Source organism: Garra rufa, chromosome 20, assembly GCF_049309525.1.
Source record: "Garra rufa chromosome 20, GarRuf1.0, whole genome shotgun sequence".
In the NCBI taxonomy this organism is placed as follows: Eukaryota; Metazoa; Chordata; class Actinopteri; order Cypriniformes; family Cyprinidae; genus Garra; species Garra rufa.
In genome coordinates, this window is record NC_133380.1 from 5,089,405 (window position 1) to 5,112,510 (window position 23,106).

General features: G+C 28.3%; 1 protein-coding gene across 1 annotated transcript in view; it reads left to right on the forward strand.

The window, feature by feature from the left end:
- The window catches only part of flnba (filamin B a), a 179,594-nt gene that overhangs the window by 145,986 nt on the left and 10,502 nt on the right, over positions 1 to 23,106 (forward strand). Inside the window, exons 41-54 of the mRNA XM_073826377.1 lie at positions 735 to 897; positions 2,091 to 2,251; positions 2,892 to 3,059; positions 5,002 to 5,125; positions 5,215 to 5,368; positions 6,917 to 7,106; positions 8,401 to 8,648; positions 10,453 to 10,533; positions 14,743 to 14,845; positions 16,431 to 16,571; positions 19,922 to 20,050; positions 20,136 to 20,309; positions 21,614 to 21,772; positions 21,851 to 22,054. Of these exons, the coding sequence (XP_073682478.1) occupies positions 735 to 897; positions 2,091 to 2,251; positions 2,892 to 3,059; positions 5,002 to 5,125; positions 5,215 to 5,368; positions 6,917 to 7,106; positions 8,401 to 8,648; positions 10,453 to 10,533; positions 14,743 to 14,845; positions 16,431 to 16,571; positions 19,922 to 20,050; positions 20,136 to 20,309; positions 21,614 to 21,772; positions 21,851 to 22,054 (2,199 nt within the window). The remainder of the gene's footprint in view (positions 1 to 734; positions 898 to 2,090; positions 2,252 to 2,891; positions 3,060 to 5,001; positions 5,126 to 5,214; positions 5,369 to 6,916; positions 7,107 to 8,400; positions 8,649 to 10,452; positions 10,534 to 14,742; positions 14,846 to 16,430; positions 16,572 to 19,921; positions 20,051 to 20,135; positions 20,310 to 21,613; positions 21,773 to 21,850; positions 22,055 to 23,106) is intronic.

The window sequence follows — 23,106 nt, forward strand, 5'->3', positions numbered from 1 at the left end:
CTTTTTATTGTTATTTTTTACTTTTTTTTTTTTTTTTTTCTAGATCAAATTGAATGGCCTAGATGATCCTGTTTATTTTGTTTATTCTATTATTTATTTTTTTTATTCCTGGAAAATTCATATTTATTTTTATATGATCCTATTTATTCTTGATTTAAAATCCTGTGTTTCCTTGTTTGTAATTTAATCCTGTTTATTTTATTTTATGATTTCCTGGGCAATCCAGTTTTTTATTAATATTTATTTAATAAAAATATATATACAATCTGATTTTATTTATTTGTGTTAAAATCTTTGTTGATTTAATTGATTTACTTACTTGCTCACAGATTAATTAAATATTAACTTAAGTTAATGGCATGGCCAGCCAAACATATCTAATTTTCTTCACATTTAGATTTTTGCGCTGGCACGTTTATCCAAAACAACTTTCCTTCCATGCAAGCTATACATTTTATCATTTCATGTTTTCCCTGAGAATCAAACCCTGACATCTTGCTCTACTGTTTGAGCTCCAGGAGCACTACAGGTTTCATCTTGCACTTGTGTATTTTGAAGAACAACAATAAAGCTTGGCAGAAAATACAGATAATTTAGCCAGATTTATGAGGTGACAAACTCATTCTCAGCAGAACCACGGCAAGCTGCTACAGGAGAAACCATTGTTTTTCTTTCTTAGAAGCTAAGTGTGATTGTCTTTTTTTTTTTTTTTTTTTTTTGTCTGCTCCACACAGGAGTCCACAGTGTGGAGGTTCTGTACGATGAGACTCCGGTTCCAAAGAGTCCGTTCCAGGTCGGGGTGGGCGAGGGCTGCGACCCCTCACGTGTGCAGGCCAAGGGCCCGGGTCTGGAAGGAGCACTGACCGACAAACCCAACAAGTTCTCCATCATCACTAGGTTAAAGAGCTTGAGATATTACATTAAGTCATTTAGTGGAGCTGTTATGATATTGATACTATAATTCAAAAGTTTGGGGTCAGTATTATTCTTATTAAATTAAATTGATCAAGTGACACTGGAGACATTTATAATATCACAAAAGATTTCTATTTCGAAAACATGCTGTTCTTTTGAACTTTGTTCATTTAAAGAATCCTGAAAAGTAAAACGTAAAATGGCAGCGCAACTGTTTTCAACATTGATAATAGTAATGTTTCTTGAGCAGCAAATCAGCATATTAGAATGATTTCTGAAGGATCATGTGACACTGAAGACTGCAGTAATGATGCTGAAAATTCAGCTTTGATCACAGGAATAAATTACATTTTAACATATATTCACAGAAAACAGCTAATTTAAATAAGCTGTATTCTAGTTGAAATAAAAAAACTTTAACCAAAATAAAAATAAGATTTAACTGAAATAAAAAAAAAAATTATATTTAAAAAATCTTACCTTAATTTATAAACATATTTTAGTTGAAATAAATGAAAATGTGAAATGCAATACAATAAGTAATATAGAAAGTAAAAATACAAAAAAAGACTTAATTTATAAATTGCTAAAACTTAAAAACTAAATAAAACGAAAACAGAAAATATAAAAATAAATACTAATTAAAAATAAAAACTATAATAGTATCTTGACACTGAAAATACACTAATATTTGAATTTTAATTTTTGAATTTTATTGTAATACTATACAATATTACAGCTTTCACTGTTTTTACTGCATTTACGCAACTTCTATCATTTTAATTAAATTTATTTATTTATTTTGCATAGTTTGAATGGTATACTGCACAGTACATAAATATTTTAAAGTATTTGCTTGAATATTATGTATTTATGTTCATTTGTCTTTCATTTATTTTTGTTTTACTTTTTCTTAAGTACTAGCATACTGTACATGTTTGTTTACTTATTTTTATGCATTTTGTTTTATATAACATTTTATTAGTTTGTTTACTTAATTTTATGCAATTTTATCCATCAAATACTTCTCTTTTTTGCTTTTTTAGGGTTTGTTCTGAATTAAAGTACCAAATTCAAACATTTGAATGCTACTGTACATCTTGTCCTGTATACTATCGAGAACATGAATATGACTCTTTGAGACCGACTAACCAACCATCTTTTGATCCATACAGAGGAGCTGGTATTGGTGGATTGGGAATAACTGTAGAAGGTCCATCCGAATCGAAAATGTCCTGCAAAGATAACAAAGATGGCAGCTGTAATGTGGAATACACCCCATATGTGCCTGGTCTGTATGACGTCAACATCACCTATGGAGGACAACACATTCCCGGTTTGTTAAACTGCATTGTTTTGTTTTGTTTTGCTATGCATTACTTACAGTCCTGAAGAAAGCATTACTGCAGCTTTGAGAGATGCAGCTTGACATGTTTTTAACCAGAGTCCCAGTTTCAACCTTGCGAAACCTCTTGAATTATGCCGCAAATTTGTTTTCATTATTATTACACCCGGGAAACTAGATCTCGTGTAACTGAGGAGAGCGGCTACCGCATTCTCACTGCTGGACATTATGAGCTCGTGTTTCATTGAAAACATTCACCAGGCCAAGACCACATAGTACGAATCTCCCACATGAATGCCGCTTCCAGATTGTTTAAATCACGTCTATAGAAGCTGCAAGAGCGATACTTTAGAGGAGTTGAGTTATCAGACTACAGGCTTGTGGAAACAAAATCTCACTTGGGATACATAAGAAACTGCATAGCAATGAATAAAATGTATGTTTGTGGCAGCCTGTTTATGCAAACCAAAATATATCAAGATCTTGTCATCTTTGACTTATTTTGTCCATCTTCTCTTCTTCCTGTGTCTTTGGCGTTAATCTTATTTATCCCTCTTTATCTTATGATGGCTCTGGTTGAATTGCATTAGCATGCGTGGACTCGTCGTCAGTTTTTATCTTTGTGTCATAGGAAGCCCGTTCAAGGTGCCGGTGAAGGATATTGTTGACTCCAGTAAGGTGAAGATCTCTGGGCCTGGTGTCGGTTCTGGAGTGAGAGCTAAAATCCCACAATCCTTCACTGTGGACTGCAGTAAAGCTGGTGTCGCTCCTCTGTCTGTGGCCGTGACTGGACCTAAAGGTAAAAACGCATTTACATGAGGATTGTGCATTACTAAGATTTTTAATTTATTTTTTATTTAGGGGATTAATGCTTTTTTATTTTTTATCTGAATTAAATATTAGCCGTACACACAGTATACAGCATATATATTTTTTCTTCGTAATATATTTTTTAAATTTTTTACTTTGTTATACTGCAGAGTAGGGCTGGGCGATTAATCGAAAAGTAATCGAAATCGACATTCAGAACCTATAATCGATCAAATTTTTCCAGGTCAATTATTTAAATTACTTTCCCTTTAAAAACATTACTGCATGTGGAGTCAGGTGACCCCGCTCTGTTACGTTGCGTTATTCCTCCGACATGTCGATGGAGAGCTTAAGCAGTATTTATACAGTAAAAAGTATTTACAGGATATACAAGAGTAATTTTATTTAGAAGACATACTGCTTATTTTCTACTTTTAATATTTATTATTATTTTATAAATTTATTTTGTTTCCAAAAGTGCAAGTTATTTATTTTCACTAATTTAAGAAAAATTAGACTTTTCGTTTTAAGCAATGTGTGCTTTAATTTCAGTTGTTAAACACTGATGTTCAATAAATAATCATAGATAGTAGATGGTGTGTGCACCCTTCATTCAAAAATCTCTCACTTGTAATATGTGAGCATATTTACTGTACAAAACTTGTCAGTGAAATATGAGGGCAAAAAAATAAATATTATTTAAATATAATTAAATATAATTTTATTAATGAATAAAATCGATCATTAATCGTAATCGGGTTAAAATGTTCAATTAATCGAGATTTTGATTTTAGGCCAAATCGCCCAGCCCTACTGCAGAGAAATGTATTTATTTATTTTGGGCATAGTTTTTTCTGAATTATAAACTTTTTTTTTTTTTTTTTTTGTTAATATTCATTAATTTCTTCATGCATTTTTTTTGCGTTGCTTTAAATTAAATAGCATACCTCACAGTATATACTTAAACATGCACTTATTTTATTCTGAGTTATATGCATACTGCAGAGCATATATGTAGATAATAAATTGGCTAAATTCATTTAAATGTTAATTGGACTGTTTTATTTTGTTCTGAAATTACTTAATTTATTTTTGTTTATATTGATTTTTTTGTTTGTTTTGAATTAAATACTACCATACTGCAAAGTATATACTTAAGCATTTATTTGTTTATTTACAATTTTTATTTTTATCTATTTTTTTAAATGTTGAATGAATTTATTTATTAATTTGATAGGTATTGTTCTGAATTAAATGCTAGCATACTGCACACTGTATACCTATATTATTAATTCATTAATTTTTATTTATTTATTCATTTTTGTTCTGTGTATATATATTATTTTATGTTCTGAATTAAATACTAGCGTACATTTGTTTAATAATTTAGAATTGATTTTTAATACTAGCATACTGCACTGCATATACATTAATTTTGATTTATATTTATTTTTTTCTGAATTAAGTACTAGTATACCACACAGTATATACTTAAACATTTACTAATTTATTTGTTTTGATTTATTAATTTTTGTTCAGTTATTTAGATTTAGATTGATTTTTAATACTAGCATACTGCACTGCATATACTTTAATTTTGATTTATTTTTATTAATTTTTCCCTGAATTAAGTACTAGTATACTGCACATTATATACTTAAACATTAATTAATTTATTTGTTTTGATTTATTCATTTTTGTTCTGAATTCAATTCTAAAACACTACTAGAACTTTATTTATTTATTTATTTACTGCACAGCATATACTGTTGTTTTTTTTTTATTAAACTTATGCAACATTTTTCTAATAGGACTGCACTGCTTTATCATTCTCGTATTGCATGTTTAATTTACTAAGATCGGTAGCAGTTATCATTTTGTAAATTTGTTTTTGGCAGATCAATCACATATAACCGGCTTGTTGTTTGCAGGTGTTGCCGAACCAGTTGAAGTCAGAGATAACGGTGACGGCACGCACACAGTGGCCTACACGCCGTCTGTGGAGGGCTCGTACTCCGTCGCAGTCAAATACGCAGATGAGGAAATTCCACGCAGGTAATCATGTCAGATTGACTCGCTCTATACTCACCTGCTGTGAGCGCTACTGTTCACTAGATCAAACCAATCCTTCAAATGTCTTTTAGTCCGTTCAAGCTGCGCGTTCAACCCACTCATGATGCCAGTAAGGTGCGTGCCAGCGGACCCGGCCTGACCACCGGCCTCTCCGCCAGCTTCCCTGTGGAGTTCACCATCGACGCCAAGGAAGCGGGCGAGGGCCAGCTGTCTGTGCAGATTACCGTGAGTCCTGACATCTTCAGTCTCGGCCTCCTCTTGTGGTTTGAAGAAACGGATTAACGTTTCAATATGTCTGATTATAATTAATGTGTTTTTCTGAAGTAGATTCAAATGTTTTCAGTTGGCCAACAGACTGTAAAATCACATGGATTTAGTTTTTGAATTGTAGTGGAAATGATTAATGAGTATCTGGAGTATTACATAGTAGCAGAGTATCTTTCTCTTGTTATTTTATGTTAAGTTACTGCTCCAGTAACTTCTTTCAAAAACAAAAACAAAAAACTTATTTCAAACTTTTGACCAGTTGTTATGTTATGTTATGTTATGTTACTCTAAAGAAGCATTTCAATTAAAATATTATATCATATTAATTTAAAATAATAGTCTATGTAATAGTTACATAGTTATAGTTGTAATGTTTTATGTAGTATATTTCCATGCAGATAAGCATTTTAAATTAATATATTGTATTACTTTATATTTTAAGATATTTCATAGTATATTTTATAAAGGTAAACATTTTAAAGTATATAGTTAAAATATATTGTAATTATAATATATTGTTTTAATAATAGTAGTAGTAGTATTTTAAAGTTCATATTGTAACATTATATGGTATATTTTTTTATAAAATTATCAGATTAGTTAGCCCATTAGTTAGAATGATTTATTGTATTTTATATTTTTATAAAATATAATTTAAAATATATAATTAAAATATTGTTACTTTATAGTTTAAATTATTATTATTTTTTTAGAAAGAAGCATTTTAGATGTTATGGTTATTTAAAATATATATTTAGTTTTAATTTAATAGTAGTAGTATTAAAATTAATATCCTAACTTGTATAGTATATAAAACTAATTTGATTATAGTAGTTGGATTCAGTTTATGAATTTTTTTGAAAGATTTGTAACATTTAGATTTTTTTATATATATTTAAATTGTATTTTATTTTTACAATAGATATTAGCTTTTATATATATTTATATATATTTTTTTTATTATCAATAAATGTTTTTTTTTTTTTTTTTTTTTTTTTTTTTATATACATAATAATAATTAATTTAAAGTAGACCAGCAGACTGAAAATCAGATTTGTATTTGACCTGCAATAGAAAAGATGAATGAGGATCTGCAAGTATCACATGGTAGCATATTGCAACATTTATTGTTCATACGTCTTTCTTTTGGATGCAGCGTGTTATTTTATCTTTTGAGAAGTTACTGCTCCGGTGATCTGGGATTAGATTATATTTTTCCATTTGTATTGCGTTTCAAGCTCTAAATCCATTCACTGAGACCGAAGCGGTAGGCCAACAATGAGATAAATGGACATCTCATAAAAGCCAAACTGCAGCAGGAAATCCAGAGGGAAATTGAACCTTTTCCTCCTCCTGTCCTGTTTCTTATTGATGAAGCTCCTCTCAGTGTCATTTACAGTGATTGTAAACAGTTTCTTGGTTCATTTGTGGACCTCAGAGTCTCGCTGATCTGTTCAGTAGGTTGGAGGTCCTGTCGGTGTTTCATGCGGTTTTTATGTGTTTCAGGATCAGGATGGTAAACCCAAGAAAGCCAACATTCAGGACAACCGCGATGGAACCTATAAAGTGTCTTATGTGCCGGATAAAGTGGGCCGTTACACTATTGTGATTAAGTACGGCGGAGACGAGATCCCAACTTCTCCATATAGAGTGAGAGCGACCACTTCAGGAGACGCCAGCAAGTGCACAGTTACAGGTACGTCTGCAATCATCTGGGGTTTCTTAGCCTTTGTTTGGACACACAGCCAATGTATATTTATATTATAATTCAATATTTATTATATTCAATATTTTAATTAATTTAAAATATTTTTTTTATTTATTTCTTATTTATTTTATTAGAAAATATATATTTTTTATATTTAAATTTCAATGCATTATATATAAAATATTATATTCATGTAAATCTAATTTTATGATATAAAAAGTATATAATTAAATATATTGTGTGTATTTATATAATATTAGTATCTAATGTAATTTTTATTTACTTTTTAATACTTTAAAATTATATTCGTTTTTTGGATTATATTTGTTTTAAAATTTTCTAAAATTAATTTTAATTAAATGGATAAATATAAATTGATTTTTAATTTTAATTCAATTTTATTATTTAAAAATATTTATTATATTTGCTTATCTTTTTATATTAATTTTTCATTTGATTAGAGTATTTTATTTCATATTTATATACACTGTTTTTTTATATTTAATGTCAAATATGATTTCAAATCTTATTAATATTCTGTCTAACATGTATATTATATTTTATGAAAAGTTTACATTTTATTTAATATTTGTTACTTTTTTTTTTAAATATATTTTAATCTTATATTTGTATTTGAACTTTCAAAATTTACAATTTTTATTTTATTTTAGCCTGAATAACTTTGAAATAATTATTATTATTTGTATTTTTTTTTTTTTTTTGGATTGCGTTTACTTTTTGGAAATGCATTTTAGTTTGAACAGAAAGATTGGGTTTTACATTCAGTCTTATTTTTATTTCTATTTTCTGCTGAATAACTATACTTTTTAATACTTTTTTTAAAATTCAAAAAAAAAAATCTTTTATTTGTATTTACATTTTCAAAAATTTTAAAATTCTACATTTAAATTTTGCTTTTAGCCTTATTTATTTTATTTTATTTTAGCCTGAATAACTGAAAATTATAATAAATTTTTTTTGGAAGTGTATTTTAGTTTGAACAGATTTATTTTAAATTTTCAGTCCTATTTTAAATACTAATTTGTGCTGATTGTTACTAATAACTATTTGCATTTATAAATCTAGACCAACCTAACCAAACTGAATCACATACGTGGGATAAAAACAACCTTACAACCACTTTAAAAGCTTTTTAAAGCAATATCAGATTTCCAAATTGAAAACACACCAAAAGGAAACAATGCTGTAATGGAGGGCAAATCTCCAAAAACAGTCCTGTAGCAAATCTTCACCAATGCGATCACTCATATCTGTCCTGCAGGACCTGGCATCGGGCCGACCATCGGCATCGGGGAGGAGGTGGGTTTTGTGGTGAACACTAAAGGAGCAGGAAAAGGCAAGGTCTCCTGCATCGTGGTCACTCCGGACGGCACTGAGGTGGAAGCTGAAGTCATCGAGAACGAGGACGGGACCTTTGACATCTTCTACACGGCTCCTAAACCCGGGACGTATGTGATTTACGTGCGCTTCGGAGGGGAGAACATCCCCAGGAGCCCCTTCAAAGTCATGGTGAGAAGCATACGCTGATAACATCAGCTCTTAAGGGGAACCATATTGAAGAGGGCTTTTTTTAAGGAGCTGGAATAGATACGGCCCGGTTTGAAAGGTTCAGCGCTTTGTGTCAACTTATCCTCATCTGGAGTTCATTGTTTCTGCTCGTATGGGGTCTTCCTGTATTAAGATGTAGTTCCTTTGCATTATCAAGACAAATGATCGCACTCATTTTATTAGTGCTTTCATATCTCATGACGTTATGGGAAGGTTTTGATTTGGGTCTGAAATATACACGCAAACGCTTCTAGCAATGCAAGCTCGATTTCATGTGGTGTGGTGTTCCGGATCGTCTCAAGTGTAATTCATAACACAATTAAAAGCGCATGCACTTTTTAAGGCAGCTAGAAAGTATTAAAATTGAAATGATAATAGTTTACTGTAAATTTAATATGTCTTATTATTATTTATGATTATTAATATCTTTAATGTTTTATTTTATTTACATATATTACAGTAGTAATATTTCTTATTTTGTTTGACTATTATTAATAGAAATTGTGGGTAAAAATACAATATCACAATACTAATAATAAATATTTGTAAATTAGTTTTATATTGTAATAATATTGGTAATTATTATTATTGGTAAATACGTTTTATATCACAAAATTATTAATAATAAACATTAGTAAATTTAAGTTTTGTAGCAATTAATGAATATTATTGGTAAATAAGTTTTATATTATAATAATAGTAATATTATTGGTAAATATTTTATATCACAAATTAATAATAGTGATTAATTATAATTACTGGAAAAGTATTATGATTTATTAATAATAGTAATCATAAATATTGGTAAATAAGTTGTATATCACAATTAATAATAATAATAATAATAATAATAATTTATTTTATTAGTTTATTAATAATATTTCTATATTAAACCATTAAATACAAGTATCATTAGTAGTATAATTTATTTTATTTTAAAGTGTATAACAATTAGTTTGAATGGTTTTAATAACAATAATATTATTAGTAAATTAAAGTTTTATCTGAAAATTAATACATATTTGTAAATAAGCTTTATATCACAATGGTAATAATATTTGGTAAATATGTTTTATATCACAATAATAATATGTTGGTAAATTAAAGTTTTTACATCACAAAATTATTAAAAATAATAAATATTGGTAAATAAGCTTTATATAATAATAATCTCAATACATTTTGTATCACAATGATATTAAAATATTATTGGTAAATAAGTTTTGGATCACAAAATTAATGCTAATTATAAAATAAATCTTACTATATCATGCTATAAATTACTTTTATTAATATTGATAAAATTACTAAATTACAGTTTCTGGAGTAAAAATATTGCTATGGTTTACTGTAAAATAAAAAAATGATTCATTTAAAAAGTACAATTTAGAAATGCAAAGTCATATATTTTGTGTAGAGCTGCATTATGTATTTCATAGTCATGATTATAAATCACAATTTTGGGCCTTTTTAAATTATTACAATCACAATTTTTGACAAACCTTGCAATTAGATTTTTCTCCAAATCGTGCAACCATGCATTTTCTAGCATTTCTGCAAGTGGTGCAAAAGTGGATGTTTACGTAAACTGTATGAGTTTGTTATAGTTATACTGTTAACACATTTATATCTTTTGTATTTAACACATGGAGTTTTGTTAACCCCGCAACAACAAATTTACAACAGCTTTGGCACAATTTTCCGTGTGCATTCAAGTGTGTTTCTTTGTGTTCCTCATGCATCCATACATATCATCATTTCTCAGGCCACAGATGAAGTTCCCGTGATGCAGCAGCAGTCAGTCCAACAGCAAAAGGCTGCACCAGGAGTCGGCTTCCAGCCCTGGGTACAAAGACACACATCTCACCCTTCACTCTTTTCCAGCCTTTGCACTGAACGCCAGCTTCCAGCCGGTCACCTCTCTGTCCTGATGTTTGCTTTTTTGTCGGTCACTCTTTTCTTGACCTTCTATTTTTCATTTAATTTGGTTTCTGTTCACTTCCTCTTCATTTTTGACCACTCATGCGTCATTTTTTGCAGGAAATGGTTGGAATTGTTACTCATCGCTCTTTATTTCCTCTCTCTCTCGTTGATTTGTATTGAACACGCTCTGGTTTCCCCTCTGGTGTGTTTCATTGATGACAGAAGCAGAGGGAAACTCTACGCCTGGTTGTTTAGACTGGTATAGTTTTGTTTGGAGCGGGCGCTAGTTTTAAATTGGTCATTATGACATTAACCTCAGGATGTGAAGAACTATTATGCACTCTTCTGCTGCCCTGAATTAGTTGTATTCATAAGGTTTAGGAGAAGACGTTTCCAAAACCACAAAGCAGATCTGTGAAATGCTTTAAAAATACACACTACTGTTAAAAAAAAATTGAAGAGATTAATGCGTTTATCCTGCAAGAGTGCATTAAATGAATCAAAAGTGACAGTAAAGATGTATATAATGTTGCAACAGATTTTCTTTTTTATGTTATAAGTATTTGTGTAAACTAAGCCCACTTTCCACAAATTCTCATTACTATAATGAAAAATAAACCTTAAAATTATTTTTAAAATTGTGTTTATTAAAATTATGAATGGGCAATACAATAAATCCAGCCATGAAATATTACTAATGAATCATTTTATTCATATAATATATAACTTGAAAAATCAAATATAATTTTTTTTTTTTATTTAATTAAAAAAATTTAATATTTGCTTGAAATATTTCAGTACTGGTAGTTTTTTGTTTTACTTTATATATATATATATATATATATATATATATATATATTAGGGCCGGGACTTTAACGCGTTAATTTAGATTAATTAATTACACAAAAATAACGCGTTAAATTTTTTTAACGCATTTTAATCGCACTTAATTTTGTACCGCGGAACGTTTCTCACTGGATGAGTTTCAGCGGACCGATTATACTGGAGCACCAACTAGCGTTTAGACAGAGGAATGCGCATATCACCGCAGCACATCGAGCCTCAGGTATCACCTCAATGCTTTTACAGAAGGTCTACCTACCTATAGACCTTTTTCCTGAACAGGGAAGTAAGTCCGACTCTTAACTGAAAGAATGCTTTGCATTTCCGGTCTGCATTGTTTCTAGTCAAATTAGGGTATATTCCGAGCTAATAAACTAATGTTAAACCTATTAAAATGTTTTTAAAAAGCACATGGCTCCATAGCGCCATCACTTGGCAATGTCGCAATGACCGTCATTTGTCTGTGCCTCACTTGAGTGTGTAGATGACACGAAGCAGCGGAAGGTAGCTACATTAAAAACAGATGGACGCTATTTGAACGGGTTCCTATGGAAACCGGAACAGAAAAGCATTCAATCTGACGTTAGAATTCGTAATGGCGGCGCTCATCGTTTACTCAGGAAAAAGGTCTATAGGGTACCTGAATTTCTGAAATGTAGGCTAGTATATTTCTAAATATCCCAGTGTTTCCCCTACCATTATCTTAGGGGGGCACGTTCACAATGTCTCCTCCGTGAAAACACGGACTGGATCACGGACTCCATTCAGAAAAACCAAATTTACTATAGCGCGGAATGGCACGTAAATTCATCGATTTTTGGATTGATAAATCAAAAGTTCGTCTGTCACTTAATTCAAATCGCGATATGGACTAGTGTCTGTAAAAACTGAAATACAAAAAGACCGTTTTAATATGAATCCTGCATGTACCGTTTGCCTCTGTATGTTAGAATGGCAGAGACGCGTTTTTTTTTTTTTTTACTGCACGCGTGATGCTCCCGTTAATTTTTGGCATTTGCATCTCACATGAACAGATAGACTCAATCTCCAAAGCTACTGTCAGTGTCACTTTTACTGTTTCATTTGAGAAAACTAGCATCATATCATACTTTACACACAGAAACTTCACGGCAACCTGTCAAAATAAAAGTACGGTTTAACATGAAACAGAACAATATTCCTAGTAAATAATTGACAAAAAACAATATATATGATAAAAAAATAAATATAACAACAAGATTAACCACTTAATTGTGGAAAAAAATACTACGATTATTATTTAAATGTTAAATTATTATTTATTGATTTTAACAGCAAACATCTGTTTGTTTGCCAAAAATTAAAAAGGTTTATTTTTCATTTGATTAAAAATAAATAAATGTTTATGCTTTCATTTTATTATGAGAAAAATTAAAACACAAGAATTTCTTAAAAAAAACAAATAGCAAAAGATTGTAAAGCCCTATTGTTCAAAATGTTAAAATAGAGAGTTTTGGATTTATTTTTTCACTGAAATAAATGTTTTCGTTATGGGAAACACTGTATCCTATTGCTACACTTAATGGCAATATTGCACTGGTCTGTTGGACTTGGTTGAACAAAAATAAACAATATTTTGTTGCTTCAGTTTATGTATTCAGTCATTATTCAATGGTATACTAAAAATCCATATGAAAAAACTTACTTCTCACTGTTCTCAGGTCAAATATTTATATGCGATTAAAATGCGATTAATTTCGATTAATTAATTACAAAGCCTCTAATTAATTAGATTAATTTTTTTAATCGAGTCCCGGCCCTAATATATATATATTATTTTTTTTTTTTTTTATTGATTTACCATCCACAATCAACGGGGATGGCAACACCACACAATTTTTTTTTTTTATTATTATCATCAGGGCAGTACAAGAAATACTGTCAGGGAGTGTAATTACTAATATTTATTTTAGATATTATATAATATATATTTTTATTTTCACATTATGGTAATGGTATTTAGTGGAAAGTTTCAGTACTGGTAGTTTTTTTTTTTTTTTTTTTTTTTTAGTATTTAATATTTATTTAGTTTTTTTTTATTGATTTGCCATACGCAATAATCAACAGTGACTGCAACACAACACACAAAAAAGTATTTTATTATTATTATTATTATAATTATTATTATTATTATCATCAGCATAGGAGTATTAAGTATTAACACCTTGGAGTATTAATACTAATAAATATACATTTTACTTATTTAATTTAAATAATATACATTTTAATTTTCACATTATGGTATTGAGATTTTGGTAGTTTTTATTTATTTATTCATAAACTAAAAAACAGTGATAGCAACACAACATAAATAATAAATAAACAATTTTACTAATAAAATTCTGCACTTATATACAATACTGCTATTGATTTTTTTTTTAATAGTCTGATTTTATTTGTTCTTTATAGTCAAAGATTACAAAACGTCTTTAATAAAATAAAGTCTCTTTTTTTTCAAACTTTTTATTAAAAAACCTTAAATCAAATTTATTCAAGAAATAATAAATCTGCATATTAAAATGATTTCTGACAGATCATGTGACACTGAAGTAATAATGCTGAAAATCGGCTTTGATAGCAGAAATAAATTTCGTTTTATAATGTTATGAAATAGAAGTGTTGAAATTTTAATATTTTATTTTGACTGTATTTTTGATCAAATAAATGCAGCTTTGGTGAGCAGAAGAAACTTTTAAAACTTTGAAACCAACGCCAAACTTTTTATTTGACCTAAAATTTAAGCAAACACAAATTTTAATTAGAGTTGACTAATTTTGTTGTTTTTTGTCAGTATTTATTGATGTATTTGAAGTCTCGTCATAGTGATTACCTCATTTGCTCCAGGTTAAATAATAGGGAAAAGCAGAAAGTGTCAGTTATCAGTGATGCATCTTCCTGGTGTGGTTTATCTGTATTAGATGTCTCAACATGTTTCCTCCTATGCACACTATTGTTCTCATTTCTCAGATGTTTACGATGGTTCTGGGGATTTTTGTTTTTTTCCAGGCATGCTTTGCTTTGTCAGGTGTGCTGGGGGCCGATTCTCCGTCTTCCACCGTTTCGTGTCTAACACACGTTTGTCTTCTGCTGTGGCTGAATCACTGGGCTGTTAATGTCTTTTCTTGTCCACAGCACTCTCACTTTCAGAATGGATTGCACAGACTGACTAAACGTGGAAATGTTTGACAGGCCGTTGTAACGGATGAATGTGTGTTGTCCGCTCTCATTTACTCAGATTTCTGCCTCACAGGTTACAGATGGCACGTATATTCCTGCTAACAGTGTGAACGGGACGGGGTACAGACCTTTCGATATGGTGATTCCCTTTACCTTTAGAAAGGGAGAAATCACAGGTGAGACATTGCTGAAGACACCTGGGGCTGGTTGCACAAAACCATTGCTTGTAACCTAAATTTAAGACAAATTAATCAGTTTCTTAACAGGTTTTTTTACACATGAACAGCAGATGTGTGCAGATGGGTCATATTTTATCTTTATATATTATAAATGCAAGAAAATCTTGAACAATATTTTTTTTTTTTTTTTTTTTTTTTTTTGCATTGTAAAATAATTTTCATGTTAATTAAGCCCCCATTCCACAAATTTCAAAATTAATGAAATATAAACCTCAGAAATATGTCCATACCTTTTATTTATTAACATAATAGGCAGTACAATAAATCCTGCCATGAAGTATTAATACTAATAAATGGCTATTCTAATATAAAGTGATATTATGCATTTCATTTTATGTAATTTTGTTAAATATTTATTTTAAAGAATTATTTTTTTATTTGTTTGATTTGCCATAAATGACACTAACCAACAGTGACCAGAAGACAACACAAAAAAATAATAAAAATAACAATAAATAAGAAAAAACTATTATTTCATTTTTATCATAATCATAAAGGCAATGTAATAAATGCTGCCATGAAGTATTAAGACTTATAAATGTAAATTTTTATATAACATATTTATAATATTAATATAATATGCATTTCTTTTTTTTTCCACAATGTTATTTGTTAAACTGTTTCCATATTGGTATTTGTTTTTTTTGTTTTGTTTTTTGTTTTAATTACCATAAACAATAACCAATAGTGACAGCAAAACAACACAAAAATATTAATGATTTTATCATCATCATAAAGGCAATACAATTATTAATGCTAATAAATGTCATTTTTTTTAATAATGTGTGATTTATCTAATTTATTTCAAGTTATGTTAATGATATTTGTTGAATACTGTTTAATACTAATAAATGTCCATTTTTATGTAATGTGTTAGTCATATAATGTTACCTTTTTTCACATTTTTAATGAAATTTGTTCATTTGTATTTTTATAATATTTTTATTATCTTCATTCTTCAAGGCACTCAAGAAATACTGGCATGACATGTTAATACTAATAAATATACATTTTATATATTATATTTATATAATGTATATTTGATTTTTTTCACATAATGAAATTTGTTAGAAATGTTTCAATTCTGGTAGTTGTATTATGTAAATATTATTATTATTATATTTGTTTGTTTTGTAAATATACCTTTTCCATAAATCATAACCAACAATGATAGCAACACAACACACAAAATAATTAATCATTTTAGTTATCATTTGAAATATTTTAAATTACATTCTGTACATATATACAACAATACTGCCATTAATATTTATAGCCTAATTAGATTAACTTTTTAAGATTTAGAAATGTAATTAAAATGCCAAAATGTTCTTAAATAAAATTGAAAAATAAATTGTGTGTGTGTGGGGGGGGGGGTAAATATAATGATAGTTGTCATTTATTTTTTTGCCATATAAGATATTTTCCAGTTTGCGAAATCTACTACAAGTCATGACCTGTAATTCAGCATTGATATTTGTTCAAAAACCATAATCTAAACTCTTAAATGTTTGTCTTTCAGGTGAGGTTCACATGCCGTCAGGTAAAACCGCCCAGCCTGAGATCATTGACAACAAAGACGGGACGGTCACGGTGAAATTCGCGCCCACGGAGGCTGGACTCCACGAAATGCACATTAAATACAACGGGTCGCACATCCCAGGTCAGAGTCCACACACAATCCTTTCATAACACAAACAACAAAACTGCTGTTTATTATTATTATTATTATTATTATTATTATTATTATTATTATTAATAATAATAACATATAAACTGTTAACTTAATATAAATACTTTAAAATACAATTTTGATATAATTTGTTATTTCACCCTAAATGGTCATGTAACACAATGCAAAAAAAAAAAATGTATAATATAATTATATATTTTTATAATAATTAAACTATTTTAAAAATTAAATCATTTTAAAACTAACTTTGGAAGTATGTCACTGTATAATTAAATAAATAAATTATAATAATATAAATTCATTAAAAAATATTTAAATTATTGTAAAAGAATAACTTGGTAGTATATCACAATGCAAAAATAAATGTTAATGGGAATATGCTTTAATATGCCTAAAAATCTTTTATTATTATTATTATTTATTAATTTTTTTGATTTTTTTTTCAAAAGAATGTATATATATTTTTTTTCTGTCATTATTTTATAATACAATTATATACTTTTTATAATAATTGAACAGTTTTAAAAATAAATTATTTTAAAGCTCTAACTGGATGTTTGTCACTGTATAATTTCAATTAATTACTTAATTTAAATAAATTCATTAAAAGATATTTAAAATATTTTATTAGAATAACTTGGTAGTATATCACAATGCTAAATTTTTTTTACAAAAATACCACCAAAAAAGTGTTAATAAAAAAGCTTGATTTTGTTTTCATTGGGGGTTTTTTTTATAGCATGTTTTACAAGTATAGTTTATTTCAATTATTTTTAAAGTATAACTTTCTGGTGGTATACACAATACAAAAAACTTTAATTTTCTATACATAATTTTTTCTTTTTATGAAATATTTCATACAAAAATAACATTTGTCATTTGCTCACCTTCAACCCGTATGTGTTAAAGTAATTTTGCTGCAGTTTTCCATATTATGAAAGCATATGTTGACCTTTTGTTGAACAGAAAAGAGCTTGGACGTTGATCTGATTTTGTGCTTAAGATAGAAAGTGATATAGGTTCAGAGTGGCATAAGTAAACGACAGGGTTTTAATTTTTCAGTGAACTAACCCTTTATAACCTGCTACTGGAACAATGGTGCATAAGCGTGAGTCACACAGTACACTGTGATGAATGAGCTGTCAGGATTTGCTTTAAGGCCTTCGGTTCGGTCCCAGAGCTGCATGGGAGCGTTTAGGTGAAGGTTGAGGAGGCTTCACCTTTCAATAGATGCAGGTTGACTGAGGGCGGATGCAGAAAATGAGTGGTGCTGATTTATTCAGCGTGGTGAAAGATCTCATGGGTGACTTCAGCTGTGAGGAATCTGAGAGGAGCTCTTGTGTTGCTGCAGATCCTCATGTAGGTGCTTGTTTTATGGCTGGAGTTTCATGTTTTCCAGTCGCTGGTCCAGTGCCATCACAAACCTCAGTCAATATCACATGAATGTGAGAGTTTAGTGTCATCCGATGGCTTTATTTCTCCATATAAGGCAGGAAGAACGTGTTTATAGAGTTGAATCATTCTGTTAGGAGTGCCTACATGACAATATGTTAGCATTAACAATGAGCTGGTATATTTGTATAGTTCTGCATGTTTATTTTTTAATTTTCTTTTTACTACTACTCGATTTTACTTTTTATTTATTTATTTTTTTATTTTATTTTTTTGTCATAAATAACCATCAGTGACAGCAATACAACACACGCAATACTTAATTGTATTAGTAAAATGATACAGGGGTCAAAGATGTTAAAATAAATTTTAAAGTGATTTTATTTTTTTAATGATTGAAATTATAACTTTCTGCTGAAAAAGGCAGTTTATTTTCTTTTTTAAAATTATTTATTTATTGGTAGGGGTGGGTCTGTTTATAAAATGTATTTAAATTGTTTTATAAGTATACTTTATTTTTTTTAAAGGCACCTTTGTGTTAGTAATTTTTATTTCTATTTTTTAAAGGGAAAACCGTCATTATTTAATAAATAATACTAATAAAATGGTAACATCAACAACGATAATAATAAATGAATTATTATTATTATAATTTAAATGTAAGTTTATTATTTTAAGTATGCTTAATTTTCCCTCCTAATTTAAAAAATATATACATTTCTATTTTGGGGTGAAATATGTTGTTTTTTGTGAAGTTTTAAAATTGTAAATTGCGGTTTCTTTTTTCCTTTTTTCTTATTATTATTATTTTTTTTTTTTTTTTTTTGTGGGGGTGGGGCTTTATACTTTATTTAAAAGACAACTTTGTGGAAATATCACAATGCCATAAAAATAAATATAAAGATATTTTAAAAGATAAAGATTTATAATAATATGTGACCCTGGACCACAAAACCAGTCATAAGGTTAAATTTTACAAAACTGAGATGTATGCAACATATGAAAGCTCAATAAAGAAGCTTTTTATTGATGTATGGTTTGTTAGGATAGGACAATATTTGGAAAATATTTGAAAATCTGGAATCCGAGGGTGCAAAAAAATCTAAATACTGTGAAAATCACCTTTTTAAAGTTCTCTAAATTAAGTTCTTGATGCATATTACTAATCAAAAATTACATTTTGATATATTTATAGTAGGAATTTTACCAACATCTTCATGGAACATGATCTTTACTTAATTTCCTAATGATTTTTGGCATAAAAGAAAAATCTATAATTTTGACCCATACAATGTATTTTTGGCTATTGCTACAAATATACCCCAGCGACTTAAGACTGGTTTTGTGGTCCAGGGTCACATATAATACTAAAAATAATATTTAATATTCATTGCATTAAAATTATACACATGTATACAACAGTACAGCCTATTATATTTATATCCTGATAACTTTATAACTTAACTGTATTTTATATCAATTAAAAATATATATTATGATCATTTATTAATAATAATATTAATAATATTACTCCAGATTTCTGTTCATCGCACAAACTGTGCAGATAATTCTTAACCTCAAAATTAAAAGGGGGAAAAAAGTCATTATTTAATAATAATAATAATAACAACGACAACAATAATATATTAATTGTTATAATTTAAATTTGTTTCTTTTAAGTATGCTTAAAGATTTTTTTTTTTAATGGGGAGTGAAGTTCACTCATTTCCTTTATTCTGTTTCTGTTTTTTATTTTATATAAACAACAAATAATGCATTTCAGGACAAAAATAGCTCTCAGAGTAATTTATAATTTTCCAAACATCTTGTGTTCTGCACCTGCTTTGCCTCATAATGTTTCCATTCTGTTGTACTGTATGTGCGTTTTCTGTCCTTGTATTCAATGCTTGTTTGTTTTTTCTTATCAGAGAGTCCTCTGCAGTTCTACGTCAACAACGCTAACAGTCCTAATGTGACTGCATACGGACCAGGTCTGGTCTACGGGACCGCCCATAAAACCGCTATGTTCACCATCTACACTGAAGATGCGTCTGAGGGTGTGTATTTACGAGTCACGCTCCTGCTGCTTTAGCATTTATCTGAAAACGTTCTGCTAAGAAAACATGTGGTGTTTTGTATCAGGCGGCCTTGATTTGGCCATTGAAGGTCCATCCAAGGCTGACATCAACTGTGTGGACAACAAAGACGGCACTTGTACTGTTTCATACCTGCCCACGCTGCCTGGAGATTACAATATACTCGTCAGATATAACGACAAACACATCGCAGGAAGCCCCTTCACGGCCAGGATCACAGGTACACGGTTTAAAAAAATCTGGTATTTAGTTTTTAAAAAATAAGAAAAGGAAAAGTCGGATGTGACCAGATCCTGAGCAAGTAGGAACATTTTAGATTTTACAGATTTAACTTACATTTACAAGGAAAAAGTTAATGTTTTTGTACCATTAGATTCGTACTGAATTAGTATATAATTTATTTTTTTTATTAAATGCTGACAAACACAAAAAAAGATGGTGTGTTAAAGAGAAAGACGCATGATGGATCAAAGACTATCACAAACTTTTTTATATATTGAAGATAAATACAAAACACCATGTAACACAACACAAATAATGCAATATATACTGATTTATTATATTTATAATAGTTGTGATTTATTAAAATTATTATTTTATAATTATTATTATTTCATAAGATTAATGATTTGTAATGAGTACAAATGAGTTTTCTTTTTTATTCATTCTACTACTATTATAATCATTCTATTTTATTTATATATTTTTTAATAATAGCTGTTATATTTAATAATGTTCACATTTTTATATTATTCCATAATAGATATTTTTTATTATTATAAAAAATACCTTTTCCCCATCTTTTTCATGCATTCAATTACTATTAGTTATCATCCTATTTTATTTATATAGTTATTTCATAATTATTATTTTTTAATAATAATAGCTATTTTTATTTGTGATGTTTATATTATTATTATTCATAGCTTTTTCCTTATTTTCATTCATTCGATTACTTTCATCTTTAAGTATTTTTTCTTAATTTAATAATTTATTTTATTTACTGTTAATAATAGTTTATTTATTAATCTTTCATCCAATAACTTAACTTTTAATTTGTATTTAATAATTGTTTATAATAATTTGTTTTTATTTAATAACAATGTCCATTTCTTCTTTATTAAACAATTTTTCTTATTTATTTAAAAAATATTAATTTTATTTAATAACAACAATAATAATAGTTATTAATCTTTTATTCAATATCTTATCTTTTTATGTGTATTTATTATTATTATTATTAGTCATTTTAATAATAGGTAGGTTATAATAATAGCCATATTATTTATTATTCTTTCTTTATTAGACATGTTTTAATATATAAAGCGGTTTCATTACTTTTTTCACTTCCAAAAACTCTAATTTAACAGTATTTTACTATTACATAAAATGTTCCATTTTATTTTTTATTTTTTTTTTTATACAGTTTTCCTCTGTGTAGTAAAGGAACTTGCCTTTATGATGAGGGTATAGTACTCCAGTATGGTCTTGACATTTGTTTGTTTTGTTTTTTATTCCGTGCAGAGGACAATAAGAGGAAGTCTCAGGTGAAGCTGGGCTCCGCTGCAGATTTCTCTCTGGATATCAACGAGACGGATCTCAGTCTTCTCAGCGCAAGCATCAAAGCCCCGTCTGGTCGCGATGAGCCCTGTTTGCTCAAGAGGCAGCCCAACAACCACATCGGTGGGTTTTCAAGATGAACACTAGCTCTTTCTGCTTACTGTGTGTTTGGTTTTGATAACACCATCATTTTCTCTTCAGGCATTTCCTTCATCCCAAGAGAAGTTGGAGAGCACCTGGTGAGCATCAAGAAGAACGGCCAACACGTCGCTAACAGCCCCATCACAATCATGGTGGTCCAGTCTGAGATCGGAGATGCCAGCAGAGTTAAGGTCTTCGGTCAGGGTTTGGTGGAGGGACGCACATTCGAGATGGCTGACTTCGTGGTGGACACAAGAGAAGCTGGTGAGAAAACGCTTTTAGTCATAGTCAGCATTTTGATCATTTTGTTTAATCGTTTTTAAAGTAGCTATTTTAATTATGTATGATTTATGACTGTATATGATCTATTTCATTATTTTGTTTAAAAAGTGCTAAAGTAATTAAATTCAGTTGTTTTTTCAGTTGTATTTTATTTAATTATATTTTTATAGTAGCTATTCTATTGATGTGTTTATTTGACTATATATTGATTATTTATTAAATTATTTTATTATATTATTATTATTTTTTATTAGTTTATTACTGTCCCTTTTTTTATAATTATGATTTGCTTTATAATGATTTTTTTATAATTATGATAGTTTATTACTTTGATACTACTTTGTTGTTTGAATTACTATCCAATTTTTTTGTTTTAAATTAATATTTACTATTACTTTGTAGAAATAATCATTATTATTATTATCGTTTAGTTTATAAGTAATTTATTTAATAAATACATTATACTTTAACTAATACCTTTATTTTTTGTTGTTTTGAATAATTCGTTTTCATAATTATTGTTCTTAATTATCAAATTTTTTAGAATTATAATTTATTTACTAAAATTAATTCTAGTTAATGTTGTTTTTTTAATTGATTACATATTGCTAGTTTTTTATAATAGTAATATAATTGAGTTGACAAGTGTTTTATTTAACTGTTTTTTTTTAATAGTTGAATACTTTATTTTTTGTTGTTTATTGAATTTTCATAATTACAATCTAATTGGATTTATTTACTAATTTTTTGTTTAATGTTGTTGTTTAACATTATCAACTTTTTATTTTTATAATAGTTTATGTATTTTATTTATTTAACTGTTTTTTGTAGTTTAACCCTTTCATTATTTTTGTTTATTGAATAAAAAATATTTTTCATAATCCAATTTATTTTATTATGATTCTATTTACTAATTAATGTTGTTAGTGTTTGATTTATTTAATATATAATATATTAAGTAATAATGAAAATATAATTAAGTTGATAAGTATTTAAAAAAAATTTAATAGTTCAATCATTTTATTTTTTGTTTA